Source organism: Scardinius erythrophthalmus (genome assembly GCF_964197995.2).
Source record: "Scardinius erythrophthalmus genome assembly, chromosome: 20".
Taxonomy (NCBI): domain Eukaryota; kingdom Metazoa; phylum Chordata; class Actinopteri; order Cypriniformes; family Leuciscidae; genus Scardinius; species Scardinius erythrophthalmus.
In genome coordinates this window covers 20,056,834-20,080,252 of record NC_138240.1, presented here as the reverse complement: position 1 = coordinate 20,080,252, position 23,419 = coordinate 20,056,834, and the positions used below count along the sequence as shown (strand labels likewise).

Below are 23,419 nucleotides of genomic sequence, written 5' to 3'. Positions count from 1 at the left end.
AGACTTTATTTTGTCAAATGCTTATTTTGTTTAGGATTTAGGATTTTAGATACCTTTCTTAACACAGTGTGTGTAGCCAAGGATAGCACATAATGTGGTAATGTTACACATGTTTACACATCTTTTACACATATTTTACACATGTTTACACATCTTTTACACATCTTTTATGTTAACCTTTCTGACACATTTAGTGTGTTAAACTCATTAACACAGTGAATGAGTTGAAATTAACACAAATCTAGTAGTCCTGGAGCTCACCCACAGATGTGTTAAAATTTAACACAGGTTGTGTCATTTTTGACACATTCTTTCTAAGAGTGTTCTAAGAGTGTAACAGAGGGGTTTGCATATGAAGAACTAATCAAATAATGGGGAAATTATTTAATGCAGCCTGACATTTATGCCATACCTCTATACTATAAAAACGGTTGTATTCTTGTGCACTGTGGGAGTCTCAATGGAATTTGTCTGAGATCCTCCGGCCTTGCTTCTTGGGAGAGATTCCCTGAGAACTGCTCAGGAAGATCTCCTGGCCGTGATTAAAGCATTTAAAGGACATTTGCAGGTCTGTTTGTCTATTTATTCCTGCGCAGGATGCTAGTTTAGGAAGTGAGCTAGTTTAGGGAAGCAAGTTAGAGTAAGAAACTCGGCCAGTTGTCGACTGAAGACGCAAGAGCTAGAGTATAAAGGTTATTAAGTGTCGATTGGAAGATGCTAGATAGTCAGATTTAGGGAAAAAATCCACTACAATATTCAGTCATAATACATCATCTAACATCAGCACAACAGTGAACTGATGAAACTGTGTCTGTTCAGCAATTTACAGTCAAACCGAAATGTATTCAGACACCTTCAACATTTCTCACATTATCACAGTTTATTAATTATGCTTTAGAAAATGGTAAATAAAATATGACAAGAACTCAGTTGATATTTCACTGGTTTTGGCCATCCTTCTGTTAGACTGTCTCACAAATGAATTAGGTTGAATAGCTACCAGCTGTTAAATTTAAATATTAGATAATGCCAATAGGTCAACTTTTTACTAATTAAATGCTTAATTTTGTTCAGTCTGTGGTGTAAAAAGGTCGCATTAGCAATTAAAGAAAAAACACGTAATCAAAACATGGTCATGTCAAAGTGTCTGAATAAATTTTACTGGTGGTCCACTATGAGAATTTTTGGGTATAATATGTCAGTTTACTTTATTTTGCTATATCACATGGATATAAATATACATAAATAAACTATAGTGTCCTGTACCCAGTATTTTTTGGATTGACTGTATGTGGTGAAAACCATCAGTGAGTTAGAACCTGATATTCTGCTTTTCTGGCACTGGAATAATAACAACTGCTTTAAAGCATGGGACTCTCTTATCGACCAGTTGAAATTTGTTCAAGTGTAAAAATGTTTTACTATTACTATTTCTGCAATGCCTTAAGCATATAATGCTAGTATGCTATTCTGAATTCAACCATTCAAAAGATAAATCTGAACTTTGGCATGTCACACATTAGATTACATAACACTTCTTCAGGCAGCATTTTTTTAATGCATGAGTGGGAATTTCAGTTTAAGCTTACACAGTCAAACTGAAAATCTTTCGCCAAAATATGTCATTATGATAAAATGATCTTCCCTTGGTTTCTGGCACAAATATCCATGCCCTTTGCGTCTGTCTATTGATGGCAAAGGTTTCTCTTTAAAAGTAATACGTCACATTATGGGCACTTTGGGCATTTATATAAGGATGTACATTTTTCTTCTTGAACATGTGACAATATCAGATGCCTAGAAGTTGCGAGTGAGAAGAGCTTGGATAAAACACAAATCTCCTTTTGACCAGCAAGAAAAGAAAACTAATGAAGTGATATTATTCTTTAAAAACATTTTATAACTGTTAAACATTCGTTACCTGTGTTACATTCCTTTGTGGTTTCATCGTTTAATGGTCATTTTCATAACAACCCAAATTACATCCACCAAGCAAATGCTATTTTTTTTAATGCTTTATTATCAGCAAATAGCATGAGTAACTTCCATATTACATAAGAAGAACATACATGTTTCACAATACAATAGAAATTACAAAAAAAGAGAAAAAAAAGAAAACAACAGAGAGCATATCTATATTATTGAGTAAGCATAAATAAATACTTAATTGAGACTCCAAGCAGCAAGTGCTTCTTGATAGAATTTAGAGAGTTTAATTAGAAGTTTTTCAATTTTATAATTGCACATTAAAAGAAATTCTTTGCCACCTAAATGAGAGTAAATATACAGTGGGATTATATTCCAAACAGACCATGTTTTGAAAATACTGTCTAAACCAGTTTATTTTAAAAGCATTGTTCAGAGAGCTAAAGTCTATAAAATGTAACTTTATCATATGAATTTAATATTACTGATTTCTTAGTAGTGAACTTTGTTTTTTCATTCAAATTCTCATATTCTGTCAATTAATTTACATGTGTGTTTGTCAACATAAAGTGACTGAGCAGTATAAACAAGAAATGCCTTCTGGTTTAGTCAGAAGAACTCTTCCTTGAGTGACAGATCTCTCAGAAACAAACGATTCAACTTTGCATGTCTTTTGAGGCAAAAAATGGAGGGGCACATCTTATCATCTTATTATCAAATTATTTAACCACCAAAAAGGTGATGCTTTCTCTTACATAAATGTTACAAATTGAGGACTCCGAGCAGTCGCCAACTGGACACAGCTCACATTAATTGATATTAAGATAAAGACCTGAGGCTTTGGAAAAGGGCTTAAAAGCTTCTAATGCAATAGCTACTCGAGAGAGATCCTTCAGAAACAAGGCAGTGTCATCAGCTAACTGACTTATCACTTTGGTATTGATTCCTTTTAATTCCCTTTAAAGGGCTTTCCTAAAGACTCGAAAGCTTTATAATAGTCCAAAACAATCATTAGAGATCTATGTAATTAATGTCCAAAACCAAACGTTATTATAACGTTATATATTATTGAAGATGCGCCTTTTTTTATTTTTTAAACAAATCAGATTGTTTAAAACACATTTCAGTCTTTATGATAAAAGCAAGTATTTTATAAATATTATTTAGCAACGTATTTGGCTGCCAACTATCAATTAAAATGGGGTCTTTATTTGGTTTTGAGGGTGATAAGTCCTTGACACATCAGGGTTGGAGGAAGCAAAGCTCTTTCAAGGCTCTCCATAAAAACTTTGAACAAAAAAGGAGCAACGGTCTTTCTAAATGCTTTATAAAATTCGGCAGTTATACCATCCATTCTTGGAGACTTATTTTTCAAATAATTTATGGCATCAATAATTTCTTCTAATCTGAGAGAGGCTTCGTATATTAGAATCCTCTATGCTAAGAAGCTTTATGTTGGGCAAGGACTCGGAAAACTATAAAACTCAACAAAAATGTGCAATGATTTTGGGGTCCTCAGCAATATCACCATTAATATTCAATTGCTCAATATAATTATTTTTGGTTTGCATGCCTCTTAAGTCTAAAAAATTGGCAGAGCTCTTCTCGCCCTCTTCAAGCCATTTTGTTTGAGATCTTATAAAGTCTCCTTCAGCCATTCTTTTGTAAATTTCCTCTAATTGAAGTTTCTGCTCAGTCAGTTCTGTTTTGTCCATTTCAGAAATTTCCTCTATTTTTTTACAAGATGGAAATTTTACCTAAAATTTTATCTTCACCAATTTTCCTAATTTTTGCCAGTTCACTACAATACTTTAAACAACAAAAATTCCAATTTCAAATTAAATTTTTATCATTTTTTATCACAGAAAAGTTCTGAGATCTGTTCGAGGATGACCGTTGTGTGTCTGTCTACTGTGCTATATGTTGTTTGGGGATGGAGACTTTCTTCCTCCACCAGTATAAATTCATATAGATCAGTGTCTTGTCTAAGATAATCATGCAAGTTGTCAGTAATCAGATCACTGGAAGGGATCTTCATAAAAGTTTCGGCCACTGCGTGCTGCTGCTAGTTTTGCAGTGTTAGCATTTACGCTTTGGTTGGACTTTCCAGTCTTCTTTCCAGCACTTTTCCTTTTTTCAGATCCACCCATTGTTGTGTCCGAAGAATCACTGTGTTATTAGAGTTAGCTATCTTTCAAAGTCTTCTTTGCAACAATGTTTCAAGTCAATTTAAGTATTTGGGAATGCAGAGCTGATCAAAACATGTGCAATCAAGTAATCATCTTGGAACCTCCCCGAAATGCTCATTTTTCCATGTGTTGTCTTGATTTTTTAATTTAATGCATTACATAGACTCAATTTTCATCTTGCGTGGAGGCTGAAATCAATAAAACATTCATTTGGTTCAATTTCTAGATATTTTCCAAAATTAAACTTAAAATGAACATTTTGCTGACATAGGATACTCACATGGAGTAGGGGAGTATTTATTAAGTGACGTCTCAGAGCCTTGTCCTGAATAAGATGAAATAAACCAGAATAAAAAGTCACAATCACAAAACTGTAAACAGTAAACACTGAAAGAGCCTCTTCTAAAGGAACATGATGTTTAGTTTCATTTTCTAATTGAGCATCAAATGTAGTGAACTGGACTGTAGAACATTTACCAGCAGCACGTCTCTTCCTCCATATGATGAGTGCAGTTACAATGAGAACAGCCACACACATTAACACCAGCACACTGATAACTACAAACAGACTGACAGATCCTCCTGGGTCATATTTATCTGTATCTGAAATTGTGGTGAATTAAAAAAACAACAACAGGAAAATAAATACAACGCTAAAGATATGTACTGAAATAGTTTTTATTATTATTAAATCTATGTTGTTGATATCAAAAAGGGCATTTTGTTTGTTTGCTTGCTGGTTTGGGCATTTTTATTTACCAAATATAATGTTCAGTTTGTTGTCCAGATTGAGGTGCTTCATTGTACATTTGTATTTATGTCCTTCACGTAGTTCTTCATCGCTGATCACTAAACTCTTCCTCATCTGGTAAGTTCCGTCTCCGTTGGGCAGAATCTGTCCTCCTGTAATCTGATCATCATCCACAGGCTGATCGTCTCTGAACAGGGTCAGGTTAATGTGACGGGGGTAAAAGCCAGTGGCCAGACAGCTGATCTGAAGCCCTTGAGAGTCTGGGAGTTTCTTCCTCATGAGTCTGACTCTGGGTTTCACTACAGAGAATAATGAGAAGTGTTACTGTTGTTAAACTGTTGCATCAGTTATTTATTTAAGGTTATTATGTTTCATAACGCGTTCAGAGGCACGCATTTTCTGTCAGTACTGCTGTCTGGGTCATTTGTTGATTATATAAAATATATAATCATATATAATATGATATATAATATAATATATAAAGTTTTTTTTCCTATCTTAATTATACTGAAGTTAATTGGGTTGATTCTCTCACCTTTTCTCATCACATTGTTCTTTTCCAAATGCAGGTACCTTTGCAAAACTTTAATGCAAATAGGATGATAAACATTTCCATATAAATACTTTATATGAAGCTGCTTTAATTGGTACCATGATATAAGCCATTGCTTTTTCACATGGATATCGTTTTGTTCCAGGTCATAGGTGAACTCCTCCATAGATTGTCCATCAAAAGCACTCCAGAAATGAGCTAGACCTGGTTTATCATCATTTAACAGTTCACATCCAACAAGTCTCTGATGAACATGTACACCTTAAAATAAAAGAAAAATGTTTTTTTTTTAATTAGTCCTCATTCTGACACAATATAAAACGTAGTAAACTGAAAATGAATATTTTGCACATTATGATTACCCTTTTATGGTCTTACATCAAAAGTTTTAATAAAATAATTAAAACACATAGAAGCTACAGTCAGAGGTGTAAAGTCCAGGTTCAGAAAGTAAAAGTCCTCTGTATTTTGTTCCAATCACCTGGATTTGCTAATTAGCAGTTTTTCAGCCAGGAGAAAGGCAAGAAATAATTAGTGAAATCAGCTGGCTGAGTTCATGGGTGGAATAAACATATGGCAGGACTTTTACTTTCTGACCCCTGGACTTTACACCTCTGGCTACAGTTATTAAATTAAGTATGTGTTAATGCTGATAATGTAGGCTTTAGTTCTCACCATCTGTGAGATTGAGGTGTTTCTTAACATACAAATCCCGAGTTTTCATGCCATTATACATGTACTGAAATATAACACCAGCATCACTTTGCTCCTCATCATGGTATTTTGAATCACTGTAAGTGCGATAGACAGGTTTCCATGCGGTTGAGTCATAATATGCTATTTGCAGATCATCCAACATCAGCACAACACTGAACTCAGGAAATGGTGTCTGTCCAACTATATATGTTAACAAAGCCATCAGTGAGTGAGAACCTGTGTACACAAGGACAAGAAATATTAGTACAGATTAGTCAAATTAGACCATAACATATGACTATACATTCCAGTCCAGACTTACCTTCCTCTGGGCTCTGCATTATAAATGAATATTGTGGAACAAACTTTATCTTTAAGATGTGTGTGACCATCATATGAAAAGAAGAGTGTTGGGAGGGCCTCCTGTCACGAATATGGTTGAAAATAACATCATTGGCTTAGACTAGAGAGACAAAATTCTGACAGTTGAGGCTATAAAAGAGGAAGGATGCCCTCCCCTCACTGTCACTCGTGACTGTATGACTGCTGACCTTTTCTTGCAAGAAAATAAACCTCAAAGTAAATTAGTATTGTCTCTTATTCAGGATTGTTTGTTTATTTGTTACCCACAACAATATACGTGTGATAAATATTACATTATAAATTGCTAAGTTAATTAGAAAAGTTGTCATCCACAATAAAATAATCAAGAAGTAATGTTCCTGTTAAGAACCTTGTACTTGATGCAGAACAGTGAAACAGAGAAGCAAAAATAGGCAGGATGAATCAAGAGATTGAGAGAAAAGATTTGGATGGTTATTGCAGCATTTTCAACCATAATAACGGAAGAAAGAATCATCAGCTAATTTGAGTCAAAGTCCAAGCCAAGACCAGAGTTGAGTTTATGCAAGACCATGATACTTCAACTCTGTTAATAATATATATCACTCACACATATAGATAGATAGATAGATAGATAGATAGATAGATAGATAGATAGATAGATAGATAGATAGATAGATAGATAGATAGATATAGAAAGCAGCAGGCGGCCATTGTGCAATTTTACAATTCACATATGAATAGATATTTCACACGTATTAACAATTGTTTACGTAGGCCTATGCCACACACAAAAAAAGATATTCAAATCTGAAAAACTGTCCAGCATTCCCAGACAAAATATGAACATTGCAACATTAAAGGGATTGGTCACCCAAAATTAAACTCTGTTTACATTTATTCACCCTCCAAACTTGTATGACTAATACCTACAAATGATAAATTCCATCCTACTGTAAACAACTGTTTAGGCTAAACATCACAATTAATATACAACCACTTGCACCTTCATGCTTGTGCATGTCATGCTAGTTTATAGGTTTATAGACACAAACACTCAAAACCATTTGTTTCCATCGACATCAAGTATGTTTTCTTTCCTTTTTAATGAAATAAAAAGTAGTAGGCTATTTAGGCCTACCTTTTTTTAAAGATCGGGCGCGGCCATTTATATGTGTGGAGTAAACAGAGAACGTTGGCGCAACGTACCCAACCTTCTAACAACGTTTTAACAACATGGCCAAAAGGTTGCTATAACTACGTTGTGTGGTGAAGGTTCAGGGCCATTGTGCCTAGGGTGTCTGGACAACCACTGGACTGCATATGTACTCGTCACTGCCCCGAAGCGCGAAAATCAGACTTTTAAATTTCAACTGACCATCCATTGGGCCGTCTCATTCTTCATCGAGCAATCCATACGTGAGAATTGCGTTTAATTTACCTAAGCTAAATAAGATACGTAATTATTCAAACACAACCTACAACTTCCTTGTCTAATGTGACATTTTATTTGAACATCTTCTGGTCAGGTATGACAAATATTTAATAACTTTATGCCAAAAGTATGAAGCCAAAATGACTTTAATAATGAGTAATTGATTTCAGCACGTAGCCTACTTGTTGCACGTTAATGTTTTTTCCTTTTTTTTTTTTTTTTTTGGAAACGCACAGAGAAAAAAAAATGTTTGTAACTGCTCGCACAACCGATTATTTTTTCCTTTCAATTGTCATCTCATTCGTTTTTTTGCTAAATTTTCTCATGTCTGCTCATAGTTAACGTTAATCCACTCCCTGTTTTGTTTTCTCACAAATGTATGACCTTTGGAAGTGCAATTTGATTACCATATGCAGTTTTAATAAAGTTGAATTAAGTAACCTTCTATGTCATTTTTACTCTTCAAAGTGTACACTTGCAGATGTTGATTATAATGAATTTACTGTTAGGTCATATATAATAATAGGGATAAACAATATTTTAAAAGTATATCATTTTTTAACATATGACTAATTAAAAATTAACCACAAAACATGCTAAATGGGGGATATCTATATCTAGCATTTATTTTATTTTTTTTAATGTCCAGAACGTCGTCTCTCAGTTGCTGAATGTCGCGCAGCAACGTTGCTATAACCCTGGCGCGTCTTACAATTCTACGTTGTTACAATGTTGCGAGCACGTAGACAGCGACGTTGCCATAGCAGAAATGCAACGTGCCACAGACGTTGCCACAACGCAAATGTGTTTGCTGGGTACCTATTTCTTACCATGTAGCCTATTGTCGTAATTATAAACACACTTGTTTGTAGCACAAATAGTTTTACTCTTCTCACACATCTAACAGAAAACAGCTTACTTCCGCGTTGCAAAATAAGGTGGATAGAAAAACATTAAATAAACTTACCTGCATTGACAACTGTCAAGCATGACAGCAGATACGCAAGCTTGAGCATTCTTAAAGTTAATGAATCCAATTATTGCTCGCGCTTGTCCCTTCTTAACACGATCCCAAGTGGATGCAAAATCGGTCTTCAGACAAACAGGTGTTGTGTAGCCTACTTCTATGTTCTTTGATAATGATCGTCTATAACTTAGCTACTTAAAGTAAAAGACAGTGACGTTTTCTTCCTCAAGACGTTCCTCTTTCGTTTTATTCTGAATTTCACTTCTGTGTGTGTGGTAGGCTAGCCTACCTGAGGCGCATGATTTTGCTGTAATAAAGTTGTGAATATGATTTATGAACCTAGTGTCATATTTCGCGTGGGCTGTGCTTGGGTCGGAGTTAGGGTGACCACCCGTCCCGCGTAGCGCCTGCGCGCACAGCGTTTGAAGCCCAATTCACGCGTCACTCAAATTGAGACCGTGTCACGCATAATCTATGCTTGCTCAAAAAAAAGTTGGTCGCTCTATATAATCGAGCCCCAAGCAGACAAACGAACATTACTTGACATTTCAGCACGCTATTGTTGCCACACAAACCCCTCAGTTGAACTGCTGACTAGGTTGTTGTCAACTTTTTCGTTGTTGTCATGACAGCGCACGCACGCGCATACCAGACACACTTGGAAGGAACTTTTAGATGCGCGCCTTCCAATTAGAAAAATTCGAGAAAGAGACTGTCTGAGAGGCAACGCCATCATCAATTAAAAAGAGAAGGTGTAAGTACAAGAAACAAGAATGGGGAAATGAATATTTGTGGCTGAAAGGTGTTGATGGGGTCCGAGAGGGCTTTTTGTGACCTTTGCAAAACGTCCTTCTCAATCGGACATGGAGGGAGGGGAATACGAGGTCAATCGTATTTTTTTTAAATACTTTTTTTAACTGTTCCTGTGGTGTTGAGCAACTACAATTCCTGTTAATCCTATAAATTTATATTATAATTTATTAATTTATTTAAAGTAAATAAATTGTAATGAAAAATAAATAAAATTAAATAGTAAATCTTAAGTGGAAGTACATCTGTCAATTCATTGAATGTTCAAAATATTATGAGTCTTTATTTAGAAAAAAAATACACAATGGTTGGCCTATTCATGAGCATACATCAAAAATTACACGTTTAGGAGAATATGGCATTATTAATACTATGCAAGGTGGTATGTGCTAGAAATGGGTAAACCACTATCAGTGAGTCTGCAAGTGGGGCACCGCCGCGCCAGACAGTGTCCCACATTGTCCCTCAGAAACATACCCCTTGTCCCCCCTTGGGCTTATTAGCAGGTGGTCACCCTAGTCGGAGTGTTGGCGAATGGCGATAAAGCGCAACGCGGACATTGCGGAGAATGCGGACATTGAATCCTATACACGAGACTGGTTAGGCTAATACTTTACACTGAGGTTTCATTTATTAATGTATTGACTAACATGAACTAATCATGAGCAATTTTTTTTTTTTTACTGTAGGCTATAATCTGTAATCTAACGTTATTGTTAATAAAAATAGCCTAGCTATTCATTGTTTGTTCGTCTTAGTTCACAGTGCATTAACAAATAGCCTACAACTATTTTTTTTTAATAATGTAGCCTATTAAATGTTGAAATTAACATTAACAAAGATTAATAAATGCTGTAGATATGTGCTGTTCATTATTAGTTAATGTTAACAAATGTAGTGTAGTTAACTAATGTTAACTAATGAAACCTCATTGTAGCCTAAAACATAAATATCTCAAACAAGATCTAGATAAACTTAATTCTGTTAATTAGAATTTTTATGGAGTAGGACTATAGGAGAACGAAACATTGCGTTAATGCTACTCTTTATCAATGTTGCCAAAATGAAGATAAATATATTAATAGGCTTGTGTAATCCAGGTCAGAATTGAGCTGATCAGAAAAATAAATATAATAAGCAATAATTATATTTTTACTCAAAATACTGAAAGAAGTTATATAATGTGTTATCAAAGTCGTTCTGCTGCATTATGAGCATCAAAATAATTAAAATAATCAAAGCGTGACATTTGCCAAAAAATGGGCGCTGTCTAAGTAAAAGTAATTAAAAAGTGTCATCAACCTAAAAAAAAAAAAAAAAAAAATTAGAATACTGAGAATTACTACAGCTTTTAAAGCAATAACAACATTTTGGAGAAAGCAAGAATCCCCAGTTCCCTTTCAAGGGAACTCGAGCTGCGTCCAACTCTGTGGGAACGCCCCTGCGTGAGTGCGTCATGAAGCACGTATGGAATCAGTCCAATGGCGAGACGGAACGTCATAGGCAGTTGACGTCATCGACCAGGAAACTATAAAGCACCCCAGAATCACAACAGCGACAGCTTCTGTGCCTTCAGCAAGCGCTCTGTGTGTGAAATATTGTCCAAGTGTTTTTTGTCTGTCATTTAGTGTTTACTAGGCAGGAGTTTTCACTATAAAAAAAAAAAAACATACATATATATATATATAATGGCGAGCGAACAGCAGTTTAGACAGTGTGTTCCCACCTGTACTCGTTTCCTCACGGGTGGGGATACACACGATCTATGTGTTGTTTGTTTGGGAATACAGCATGCCCAGTCAGCTCTCGAGGGGGCTGACTGTGAGCATTGCGAGCGTTTCCCTCTAAGAACGCTCCGCTCCTGCCGATCGCTTTTTGAGGAAAGTGTTTCGGTTCGCGCTCCCCGCGGCTCGGGTCCCGCTTCTGTCGAGGCAGAGCGGCGGCGCTTGTCGTGGGGATCGCAAATGGATCTGTTAGCAGGGTTTGAGACGGGCCCAGCCCTATCTCAGCCTTTACCTGCCAGTTCCAGTGCCTCAGTTCAGGGGTTGGAAGCACGTGCTGCGGTTTCTTCCGCCCAGGCTGAGGCACCAATATTGCAACTATCCAGTTCTGAGGAGCTGGATGTTGTCAGTATTGAGACAGGGGATACTGAGGACTCGTCACCTCATTCCCCTGAGCATGAGGAGCTTATGGAGGTGCTTACTCGTGCTGTTTCTAAATTAAGCATTGAGTGGCCAGCTGTTAGGCAGGAGTCTGTTTCTAAAAGTAAACTGGATGAAAGATTTCTGCCCTCCCGTGTCCAACCTCCACGTCGGGGTCTACCGTTTTTTCCCGACCTCCACACCGAGGCGTCGAAGTCGTGGAAGAAACCGGTTTCGTACCGTATTTTTAGCCCTCAAACTTCCTCGTATTCGAATATTGCGGGGGCTAAGTTATATGGTTATGGGGCGATGCCTAAGGCTGAAGAAGCATTAGCTAGCCATCTTTCTGCTGAATCGGCATCGTCTTTGAAGGCACCAGCTTTGCCCTCCAAGCCCCTCAGAAATACATCGGCTTTGGTGGGCAAAGCTTATTCGGCGGCAGGTCAGGCCACAGCATGCCTGCATACTATGTCTATCTTGCAGGCGTATCAGGCTGATTTATTAAAGGATGTGAGTGAGAGTGAGGAGGTCAGTACTGACGTGATTCGCGAATTACGTCAGGCTGCTGATTTATCTCTGCGTGCCACCAAGGAGTCGGCCAAATTAATGGGCCGTTCTATGGCAGCCCTGGTGGCTGCAGAGAGACATCTTTGGTTAAATCTTTCTGGTATGAAGGAGAAGGAAAAAGCTTTTCTTCTGGACGCTCCGCTGTCTCCTTCTGGTCTGTTTGGTGACGCTGTTAACTCGGTCATTGACAAATTTCAAGAAGAGAAAAAACAAGCAGCAGCGTTTCAAAAGTACCTCCCACTTAAAATTCATGTCCCAGGGACTGCTGGGCGGGGGCAGTCCCGGCCGTCGACAAGCTCCTCGCATAGGGCGCAACAAAAACAGAGTGTTGCGTCTCGTGCTCCCTCTGCCAAACAGTGGGACCAGACGCGGCACTCTCAGGCGAAGTCTTCTGGCGGTAAAACCGATCTGAGGACGGTTATTATGGCCAAGAAGGCTTCGTCTAAGAAGAAGTCCTGACGCCACTGGTGTCAGGATGTTGAGGGTAGTCCCCACCGTGAGGGAAAGGAGTTCACCGCTTCAGACGGTGCCCATTCTCTCTCAGTGCCCTCAGGGGTCCGGTCTACCAACCCTGCCTTTATGCCGGGGCGTAGACGGTCCCAGCGAGCGTTTTCCCAAAGGAACGCTCGCCCTCTCTGAGGAGGGGTTTAGAGCAGTTAAACCAGTCGTTCCCTGCCGGTGCGCCATTACAGGGCGCTGCGTTTGCTGCTCAAAATATTCCAGAGGCCAGCCTCGAGAGGCTGGTACCCTTAGTAGATTTTCTGGCGTAGTGGAAAAGCCTTCCAAGAGTATCTCAGTGGGTCCTGCAATCGATAGAGAAAGCTGCTATCCAGTTCAGATCTCGTCCACCTCGATTCAGTGGGGTCCTGCTCAGTGTGGTGGGCCCCGAGCAGGCTCTGGTAATGGAACAGGAGGTGAAAACGCTCTTGCAAAAGGAGGCTATAGAACGGGTTCCTCCTTCCAGCAAGGAGTCAGGTTATCACAGCCGATATTTCATCGTTCCAAAGAAGGATGGGGGGTTGCGTCCAATTTTAAATCTGCGCCTGTTAAATCGTTCTGTAGAGAAGCTCAAATTCAAGATGCTCACTCTCAAGCAGATCGTGTCACAAATCAGATCCGAGGACTCCTTCCTCAACACAGGAAGTTCCTGAGGTTCGCTTTCGGGGGCGAAGCGTACCAATATCGTGTTCTTCCGTTCGGTCTAGCTTTATCTCCCCGCACATTCACGAAGTGCATGGACGCAGCGCTGGTTCTGCTGCGACTCCAGGGAATTCGTATTCTGAACTATATCGACGATTGGTTGATTGTAGCTCATTCGGAGCAGCAAGCGGTTCGGCATCGAGATGTCGTCCTCGCTCACATCAAGAAATTGGGGTTGAGGCTGAATGCCAAGAAAAGTGTGTTATCTCCGTCACAGAGGACCTCTTTTCTGGGGGTGTTATGGGATTCGGTAATGATGCAAGCACGCCTGTCCCCTGCTCGCATCACTTCGATTCTCTCAGCCGTGAAACAAGTGAAGCTAGTCCAGTTGCTCACTGTAAAGCAGTTTCAGAGACTGCTAGGTCTGATGGCAGCAGCGTCCAACGTTATACCTTGCGGCCTGCTGTACATGAGACCTTTACAGTGGTGGCTCACAACCAAGGGGTTCTCCCCGAGGGGAAACCCACTCCGCACGATCAAAGTTACATGGCGTTGCCTCCGTGCTCTGGTCATGTGGAGAGAACCTTGGTTTCTGTCCCAAGGACCTGTGCTGGGAGCTCTTTGTCGTCGTGTAACGCTAACGACAGATGCTTCCCTCACAGGTTGGGGGGCGATTATGAGTGGTCGTCCAGCCCAGGGTCTGTGGCAGGACCATCATCTTTCGTGGCACATAAATTGTCTAGAAATGTTGGCGGTGTTTCAGGCTCTGAAACACTTCCTCCCAGACCTGAGAGGCCATCATGTTCTTGTTCGGTCCGACAACACATCGGTGGTCTCCTACATAAATCATCAGGGGGGTCTGCGTTCACGCCCGTTATACAAGCTGGCTCGCCAGATCCTTCTATGGACCCAGGGGAAGCTTCTTTCATTAAGGGTGATTTATATCCCAGGGTATTTGAATCAGGGGGCGGACATCCTGTCGAGGCAGGGGCCGAGGCCCGGGGAATGGAGACTCCACCCCGAGGTGGTGGAGCTCCTTTGGAAGCATTTCGGTTGTGCCGAGGTAGACCTGTTTGCGTCCAGGGAGACATCACACTGTCCTCTGTGGTTCTCTCTAAGCCATCCAGCCCCTCTGGGGTTGGACGCTATGGTACAGGCGTGGCCGAGCTCGCGTCTGTACGCTTTTCCCCCGATTGCTCTGCTCCCAGGAGTTCTGGAGAGGGTTCGCCGGGACGGGGTCAGCCTATTGTTAGTAGCCCCGTTCTGGCCGGCCCGAGTGTGGTTTGCGGACCTAGTGTCTCTCCTCGACGGCTCTCCTCTGGAGATTCCGATCAGGAGAGACCTTCTCTCTCAGGCGAGTGGGTCGATCCTTCACCCCCGCCCAGAACTGGCCTCTGAGGGGGTCCAGCTCATAGGTGCAGGTCTCTCAACCGAGGTTGTTGAGACCATTCTCCACTCCAGAGCTCCATCCACGAGGAGGTTATATGCCTTGAAGTGGAAATTATTCACTTCTTGGTGTGAAAAACACCAGCTGGACCCAGTTAACTGCCCGGTGGGTGCAGTGCTGGAGTTTCTGCAGGAGCGTTTCTCCACAGGGCTATCCCCCTCCACACTAAAGGTGTATGTGGCGGCACTAGCTGCTTACCATGTCCCTTTCAGTGGAGTCTCTTTGGGGAGACACCCGTTGATAACACGTTTTCTTCGTGGTACTTTGAGGCTGAGGCCACCAGTTCGCACAAGGGTGCCGACTTGGGATTTGGCCATCGTATTGGAAGGTCTCTCCCTGGCTCCTTTCGAGCCCATTGAAGATGTTTCTGAGAAGTTCATCACTCTTAAACCTATCTTTCTTCTCGCTATCTCGTCTCTTAAAAGAATTGGAGACATTCAAGCACTTTCGGTTGCTCCCTCGTGCCTGGAATTTTTGCCTGGGATGGTGAAGGCCTTTCTCCATCCTAGGCCAGGCTATGTTCCTAAGGTTCCTACCAATGTTCCTAGACCTATAGTTCTGCAGGCCTTCTGTCCTCCTCCATTTGCGTCGTCAGACCAGGAGAAACTTAACTTACTCTGCCCAGTTAGGGCCCTAGATGCTTATGTCCACAGAGCTGCCCTGTGGAGGAAATCGGAACAACTGTTCGTTTGTTTTGGACCACCCAAGAAGGGGTGTCCGGCATCTAAACAGAGGATGAGCAAGTGGGTGGTTGAGGCCATCTCACTTGCTTACGAGTCGGCTGGTCAGCCTTCACCTTTGGCTGTGCGAGCTCATTCTACTAGGAGTATGGCTGCTTCTAAAGCTCTCTTATCAGGAGTTTCTGTAATGGGAATTTTTGATTTTCCACATACACAGGATTGACTTCTATGTGTGCTGCTGACTTTGTGATTGATGTGAACATCTGTGGGGCAAGGAGAACAGGGGGAGACGTGGTTTTGCATTGAACCCTTGACCCATAAAGTCAAAGGGGACCTAAGTTAGGGCTTGCAGGCTGCAAGCAGAGCTAAACCTGTTGTTTTGCTTGTAATGAGATCACTGAGTGTTTCTTATCCATCTATGGGCGGAAAACCTTGAAAACCTAGAGTTATAAGAAGACTGCAGACTCTGACTCCCGGTCTCACTTGAACCACAGACTATACTGTCTACCTCTGTGCGTGTCAACTGGGCCTTTCCTTGCAAGGGAAAAATAAATTACTTTTAATGATCATTTGATTCAAGACTGTCTTTTATCCAGAGCTGATTGTTTTAATGAAAAATTGCCATATCATTTCTCTTCATGATGTTTGTGATGCGGCAGGCTGGTCCTCACCGCATACTTTTGTCAGGTTCTATGACCTGGACTTCAGCTCCACCCCTGGGGCGCAGGTGCTTTCGTCTGCTTGTGCGCTCTGACTTCACACTACGGACACTTGCTCTTATGGCGTCGTGGGTATTAGCGTTCCCACAGCGTTTGACGCAGCTCGAGTTCCCTTGAAAGGGAACGTCTCGGTTACGTATGTAACCCTAGTTCCCTGAATAGGGAACGAGACGCTGCGTCGTTCTGCCATACTCCCGGCATGCCCGTGATCAACTTGCTTCAGGCCTATCAGAAGCTGTCGCTGTTGTGATTCTGGGGTGCTTTATAGTTTCCTGGTCGATGACGTCACCCGCCTATGACGTTCCGTCTCGCCATTGGACTGATTCCATACGTGCTTCATGACGCACTCATGCAGGGGCGTTCCCACAGCGTTTGACGCAGCATCTCGTTCCCTATTCAGGGAACTAGGGTTACATACGTAACCGAGACATTTTAAATGATTGGTTAGATTTAGTCTACATATGAAATGGATCAAAAAAGTTCATCAAAGTTGTCCTAAGAACAGGTACTGTTCAAAATTCATGTATAACTTTGATTAAAGGTTTTGATCCACTTGTTGACTACTATAGTTTCTAAAGTACACTATGCAGGATAACATGAAATTAAGAGCAAAAGTATACATTTTGATATGGGCACCTCTTAAATCAAAGACTGTCCTAAATAAATGAATACATATTACATGAATTACCTTTTTTATTTAGGCCTAACCCTCCCTCCCTTTTAATTTACTTATTTATTATTTTATTTATTATTATTATTTGTTGTTTAAATAATATTACTTGAATTCCTTATTAGGAATTATGTGTAATTATAAGAGTTTGATATAAATATGTGAATGTTAATTTTTTTTCCATCTCTTTTTTATTTTTTTTTCATTTTTTCATATGTAAAAGTGTCTAACTATGTACTTATGGAAGCCCGTTTCCACCATAGTTAAGTAAAAAAAAAAATAATTCTTTAAGTCATAATAATGAGAAACTTTCTCATAATAATGACTTACATCTCATAATAATGAGAAACTTTTTCGTAATAATGAGAAACTTTCTCGTAATTATGACTTAACATCTCAAAATAATGAGAAATATTCTCGTAATAATGAGAAACTTTCTCGTAATTATGACTTAACATCTCAAAATAATGAGAAATGTTCTCGTAATAATGAGAAACTTTCTTGTAATAATGACTTAACATCTCAAAATAATGAGAAGCTTTCTCGTAATAATGAGAAACTTTCTCGTAATAATGACTTATCTCGTAATAATGAGAAACTTTCTCATAATAATGACTTAACATCTCATAATAATGAGAAACTTTCTTGTAATAATGACTTATTTTCTCTCACTTCTATGCAAGGATTCGTACAAATTCTGTCAAATGAAATTCCAGAACTTTCAAGCACTACTTTTTTGGATTTCAAGGACTTCAATCAGCACTTATCAAACAATAACTTTATTATTATTATTATTTTTTTTTTTACTCAAATTACATATATATGGTATCTGATGTTTCACTTCATAGAGATCAATCCATTGACCAGTGCTGTCAGGCATGGGATATCCCCTTAACCATTGAAAGGATATTGAAACTGATTTTTTTTCCCATGAATATATGATTGACCTGAAGAATGAAAGTTGTATTATATACTTATCATATACTTAATATCATGCTCATAGCCATGCGAAATAGACGGGCTGCAGCGTTAATTTAGCGTGAAACGATTGTATTTTTTCAACAACAACAAAATCTAAATATTTTTAATTAGGGATGCACCGATACCACTTTTTGCAGAATGAGTCCGATACAGATACTTTCATTTTTGGTACTCACTGATACCAATACCGAACCCGATCCCTGAATTTTCACTGCATTTGTAATTTTTAAATGTATTAGTAGATAAACCAAAATAATATAAATCATATTGGCTTAATTTGTTCATCAAATATATATTTCCTTCAATTATTTTTATGCTTAATTAAGCCTTCTAAAATGCATTGTATGAGCTTCTGTTACTGTCACTGTTCATTCTAATATATGATATATAATATATATCATATTTTATCTTTCATTTAATAGCACAGCACATATTTAGACTAGAGCAGCTCCAGCAGGGCTCAATGCTGAGGATGGGGTCAGTGGTACAAATGTTTAGGGTACATTTTGGGTGCAAACCCACATATTCAAATGTGCAATTAAAAAAGTCCATTTGGGAACAGCATAGATCAGTGAACTGATGTCAGTGGTGTGTGTGTGTGTGTGTGTGTGTGCGTGTGTTAACAACACATTTAGAACGAAAAGTGCAAATTACAAAAATTCACATTCAAAATTGATAACTGATGTGTGTGTGTGTGATGAAAACATTTTTCAAACACAGTCTTTGCAAATGAAACCATCGTCATCACAGATACCATTCTCTTCCCCACAGCTCTCATGAAACCAGGCAGAACATGGATCACATTTTACCCATTCCTCAGTAGCTTTAGGGTCATTTGGGTCACCATAGTAGGTGTTGCAGACTTTGCAAGGTAATATGCTTCTCTTGCCCTGCTTTTTTTCCCTTTTGGTTGCTTGCTGCCCGGGTACTTGCTGGCTTGCTTGGCTGGTTGCTTGCTGGATGACTGGATGGATATTCAATGTGTTGCTCACTTGTGAGGTTATATGATGGTGGCTTCACTCTCTTTCTGATGGCCCTCTCCCTTTGCGGCACTGAAGTCAGTGAATGTGACCGATCTCACAGACTGAACAGAAAGAAAATAACAAAAAGAGCCTACGTTATTGCTGGTCTTTCCTCTCTGGTCCTTGCTCCTCCTCTCTTTTCTCTCTTTCTGTCTCCTCTCATTTCCTCTGCATTACTTTTTCCTCACCTGTTCTTTCACTTCCTGTCTCCTCTACTTGTCTCCTCTCTCATCCTTCCACCTCCTCTCACTTCCTCTCTCTTTCCTTCTCCCTCTCTCCTCTCCTCTCGCTTCCTTCTCATTTGCCATACTCACTGTAAATAAAATATCTACTACCATTATTACTGTTGGGGGGGTCATGATGTGTGTGTGTGTGTGTGTGTGTGTGTGTGTGTACCAAACTAACAACATTATTTCTGATTAATGCCATCAAGACAGATATTATGCATAGTTTTTTATGTGCATGTTTTTTTTTAAAGATTTATCATCCTTATAATAGTTTAGTTAGATTTGGTATGCCAGGCTACTTACCATGCAGCTTTCTGGTGCAGTCTTGATTTGAATTATTGCCCGCCCACCATAGCAACCATAAACCAATCAAATCACCTGTTACTTGTCAAGCACAGTTATGACAACAGTTTGAAATCCTTTGCAGTCATTTGCTCTAAATTCCAGAGGGGCTGGGACCCCCAAACCTTAAATGGCCCATTTTACCTGATATATATATATATATATATATATATATATATATATATATATATATATATATATATATATATATATATATATATATATATATATATATATATATATATATATATTATAATTTCTTAAATGCTTGCATACTTGTGATAGATAAATATCAAATAAATGTATTTGTATGATCACATAAATACAGGCAAGCAGTGAAAATTATTAAAATACAACAATTACAATTTATAACAGGCAAAGATATACTGTATAAATGCCGTGCTGGTGTCCCCAGCAGAGGGCAACATAGATCATGTGAATGAATTTCACAAAACATTTGTTTCAGTAAAACATTTTTTTATTTTTAGATTTTCTAAAAGTAATTTAACTTGTTCTTTGCATGGTTTTTACAACTTATAAATGTAGCCTGTCGCAAACCTTAGTCGGGCTTGTATTTTTTAATGCTTTAAACTTAATATAAACTCAAATACAATATCTCACAAAAGTGAGTACACCCCTCACATTTTTGTAAATATTTTATTATATCTTTTCATGGGACAAAATTTAAGAAATTACATTTTGCTACAATGTAAAGTAGTGAGTGTACAGCTTGTATAACAGTGTACATTTGCTTTCCCCTCAAAATAACCATAGACAGTATATAAAATTAAAAGTAGTTGACTGTCATTCTCTAAGCTAGGCAACCACCGAAAGAGCTGTCCTGTCAGTCATGTAAACGTCAAATCAGCCTTTTATTAACTTTATTTACTTTCTGTTAAAGGAACCGTATGTAAGATTGCAGCCAAAACTGGTACTGCAATCACTTTCAAATTACTGTAGAGTGGTGTATCCCCTCCTCCTCCCCCCTGACTCGAGGTTGCCAGATAGGCTGCAGGATCCAGCAGGAACGTAGGCTGCTAGGAGCTTCCAATGGCAAGTGACGAGTCCTACACAGTAAGTTTTTTTTTATGTTAATTATGTTTATGCTTAATGAGAGATGTTTTTCAAAGTAATTATGTATCGCAAAAAATTACTAATGGCGATTAGCCAAATATAATCATAAAGATGTACGCTCGTATGTGACAGTACATTGTTAGAACAGTCGCTGTTAGTCTAACTTGTAACGGTAGGTATCTGTCATTGACGTAAGTACAAGCACAAGCCTAAGTCACTATGTGTAACAGATATCAAAGATATAGCTATTTAGCCATCTCCATCTTTCAAAGGCATCTCCTATACAAATCCTTGTTTTATTTCGGACTTTGTCACGACGTATTTCTGATTCATAACGAGGTCTTTTATGTTTTGTAACGTTAGACATTTTTTATCCGACATGTTTGTAGCTGCAGCTGTGGTAACTAGAGCAGAGCTGGCAACCCGGATGCCAAAACACTAGCCTACTGACTTTGTGATTGGTAGATAGGTGGAGGGTGGAGCATCAGGCCAAAACAAAACATGACAACATCAACATCAGTTGAGGGCTGCAACATCACTTTTTAAATGACAATATCCTGGCCGGACCACTGTTGTCAGTGATATAAGTATTTGAAATGAACATGATTTCTTAATGTCTAGTTACATATCAGGGCCATTTTATGATTAATTGAAATACATTTCTTACATACGGTTCCTTTAACATTGTGGTAGTTACGGTTCGTGAAGTCGTTAAACTCTTGGTAACCCGCGAGAGCACCACAAGTTTATCCTCCATCATCGCACTCTGTAAGCACTGTACTGTAGCTTAGCCTTTCATCACTACAACAGAAGGCCCGCCTCTCCATTCACTCGATTGGACAGTGGGAAAAACGCGATGACGTGGGGTGCTTTTTCCACTCGGAGTTGCTTTTTTTTCAACTTCAAAAACGTGAGGCGCAGCAGGCACATAAACAGCGTGCAGAACGCTCGCTGCCATAGGAAACCAATTGAAAATAGGCGCCTCTCACTGCAAAAAATGCGTCAGGTGTGATCGGCCCCGTAATGAGAAGGCGAGCATATAGGACTGCTGCAGGTTGGATAAATATATTTAGCCTATTTATTATTCAGAATGCACAGTTGGAAAGAAAATATATTTATAGGAACATTTCAGCAGGCTCAAGATGATTAATACAGTTATTAGCGTGAGAGCGATAACACCAAACTTAGCACACCTGCTCCCCATCAGGATTTGCACCTGCCCACACTGCCAAAAGAACCAAAACCTGGTTCAATGACCATGGTATCACTGTGTAATTACTGTGTGATTTCATGTAATATTCAAATTTTTTTAAATCCTGTTTTCGTGGGTTTTATGACCTGGAAGCCCAAATTATGTACAAATAAACAACTAAATACTTGAAATCGTTTATGTTGTGGGCCCTGAATCTATAATCTATGGAAGTTTAACGTTTTGAATGGAATTATGGAAATAAATAAACTTTTCCATGATATTCTAATTTTTTGGAAAGGGTCTGTATATATATATATATATATATATATATATATATATATATATATATATATATATATATACATATTTTGAGAGAAAAGACACTTTATTTTTACACTTTGTTTATTTTATTTCATTTCATTTTGACATTGAAATGATTGGTCTGTATATTTTTTAGGGGTGAGAGAAGAGTGCACAATTTTCATGTTTGACCATTATTGTGTATTGTTTGTGTGATATTGTAATTAACTTTCTTTTATTTTGTTTATTATTTTCACTTTATATCAAATTACATTCCAGTTCAAATCTAACTCTTGTCTGTCTGGTGTTTCTCACCACAACCCGCTACCTCCTTTACGAGCTTTAAATCTTCTGCTAAATCTATTTGCACCAACAGCAATTAATTTAATAATTAATTACCAGATTCTGTAGACACCTGTTACGTAGCTCTTATATTTGCTAAAAGACTAAAATCGGAAATGAGTTCTGTAATAGATGAGACGCAATCTGGTTTTATGAATAAAAGACATACTGTTAATAATATAAGATTGATTCTTGACTTATTAGATTATTCAGAATTGATACAGGAGTACAGCTTCATTCTTTTTTTAGATTTCTATAAGGCGTTTGATTCTTTAGAGCACCAGTTTATTATTAAGTCATTACATAGATTTGGTTTTGCAAAGTAATTAAAACCCTTTACAATAATGGAAGCTGTTGGATTAAATTAAAGAATGGCACTTTCCCCAATGTTTATCTAGAGGAGTCAGACAAGGGTGTCCCATGTCTCCCTATTTATTTCTACTTTGTGTGCAGCTACTCTCAACGTTTATCTGTGAAAGCGGTATTCAGGGTATCCGTATAGCAGATCGAGGAGTTGTTATTAGCCAATTAGCAGATGACACTCCCTTATTTTTAAGAGATGCTTCCTAAATCCCTATAGTAATTGATTATATAAAACTGTTCTCTAAAGCTTCAGGACTTAATTTAAACATAAATAATGTGAGTTAATGTCTATTAAAGATTGCACCGCACCCTCTTTTTATAATATTCCAGTTAGATCTAAAGTTAGGCATCGTGATCTCTAAAAATCAAGATAATAGATAATAGTACCTTGAACTTTGACCCTGTCATAATAAAAGCCCAAAGAAGATGTAATGCATGGTTGCAGAGAGACTTGACCTTGAGAGGCAGAGCACTGCTTGCTAAGGCTGAGGGAATCTCCAGGTTAACAGATCCTGCACTCTCTCTGGATGTGGACAACAAAAT

The 23,419-nt window shown here is 38.7% G+C and overlaps 1 protein-coding gene across 2 annotated transcripts; it reads right to left on the bottom strand.

The window, feature by feature from the left end:
• Window positions 1-2,010: 2,010 nt before the first annotated feature.
• Window positions 2,011-9,276, bottom strand: LOC308680583 (class I histocompatibility antigen, Gogo-C*0203 alpha chain-like). 2 transcript variants are annotated; one of them, XM_081348787.1, is made up of 7 exons: window positions 8,860-9,276; window positions 6,095-6,352; window positions 5,402-5,680; window positions 4,875-5,165; window positions 4,593-4,718; window positions 4,396-4,440; window positions 2,011-4,303 (listed from the first exon to the last, which is right to left on the bottom strand). In XM_081348787.1, the coding sequence occupies exons 1-7, from the start codon at window positions 8,906-8,908 to the stop codon at window positions 4,281-4,283; spliced, it is 1,071 nt and encodes a 356-aa protein (XP_081204913.1). In that variant the 5' UTR covers window positions 8,909-9,276; the 3' UTR covers window positions 2,011-4,280. The 2 variants fall into 2 exon arrangements, with proteins under 2 accessions (XP_081204913.1, XP_081204912.1); XM_081348786.1 differs by lacking the exon at window positions 8,860-9,276 and adding an exon at window positions 6,438-6,558.
• Between the last annotated feature and the right edge of the window lie 14,143 nt (window positions 9,277-23,419).

Coding starts and splice junctions, on each gene's coding strand:
- LOC308680583 (XM_081348786.1), bottom strand. CDS start 6,510: ATGATGGTCACACACATCTTAAAGATAAAGTTTGTTCCACAATATTCA. Junction 6,353..6,437: donor AATGCAGAGCCCAGAGGAAG/GTAAGTCTGGAC, acceptor TTGTGTACACAG/GTTCTCACTCACTGATGGCT. Junction 4,719..4,874: donor CAAACTGAACATTATATTTG/GTAAATAAAAAT, acceptor CCACAATTTCAG/ATACAGATAAATATGACCCA.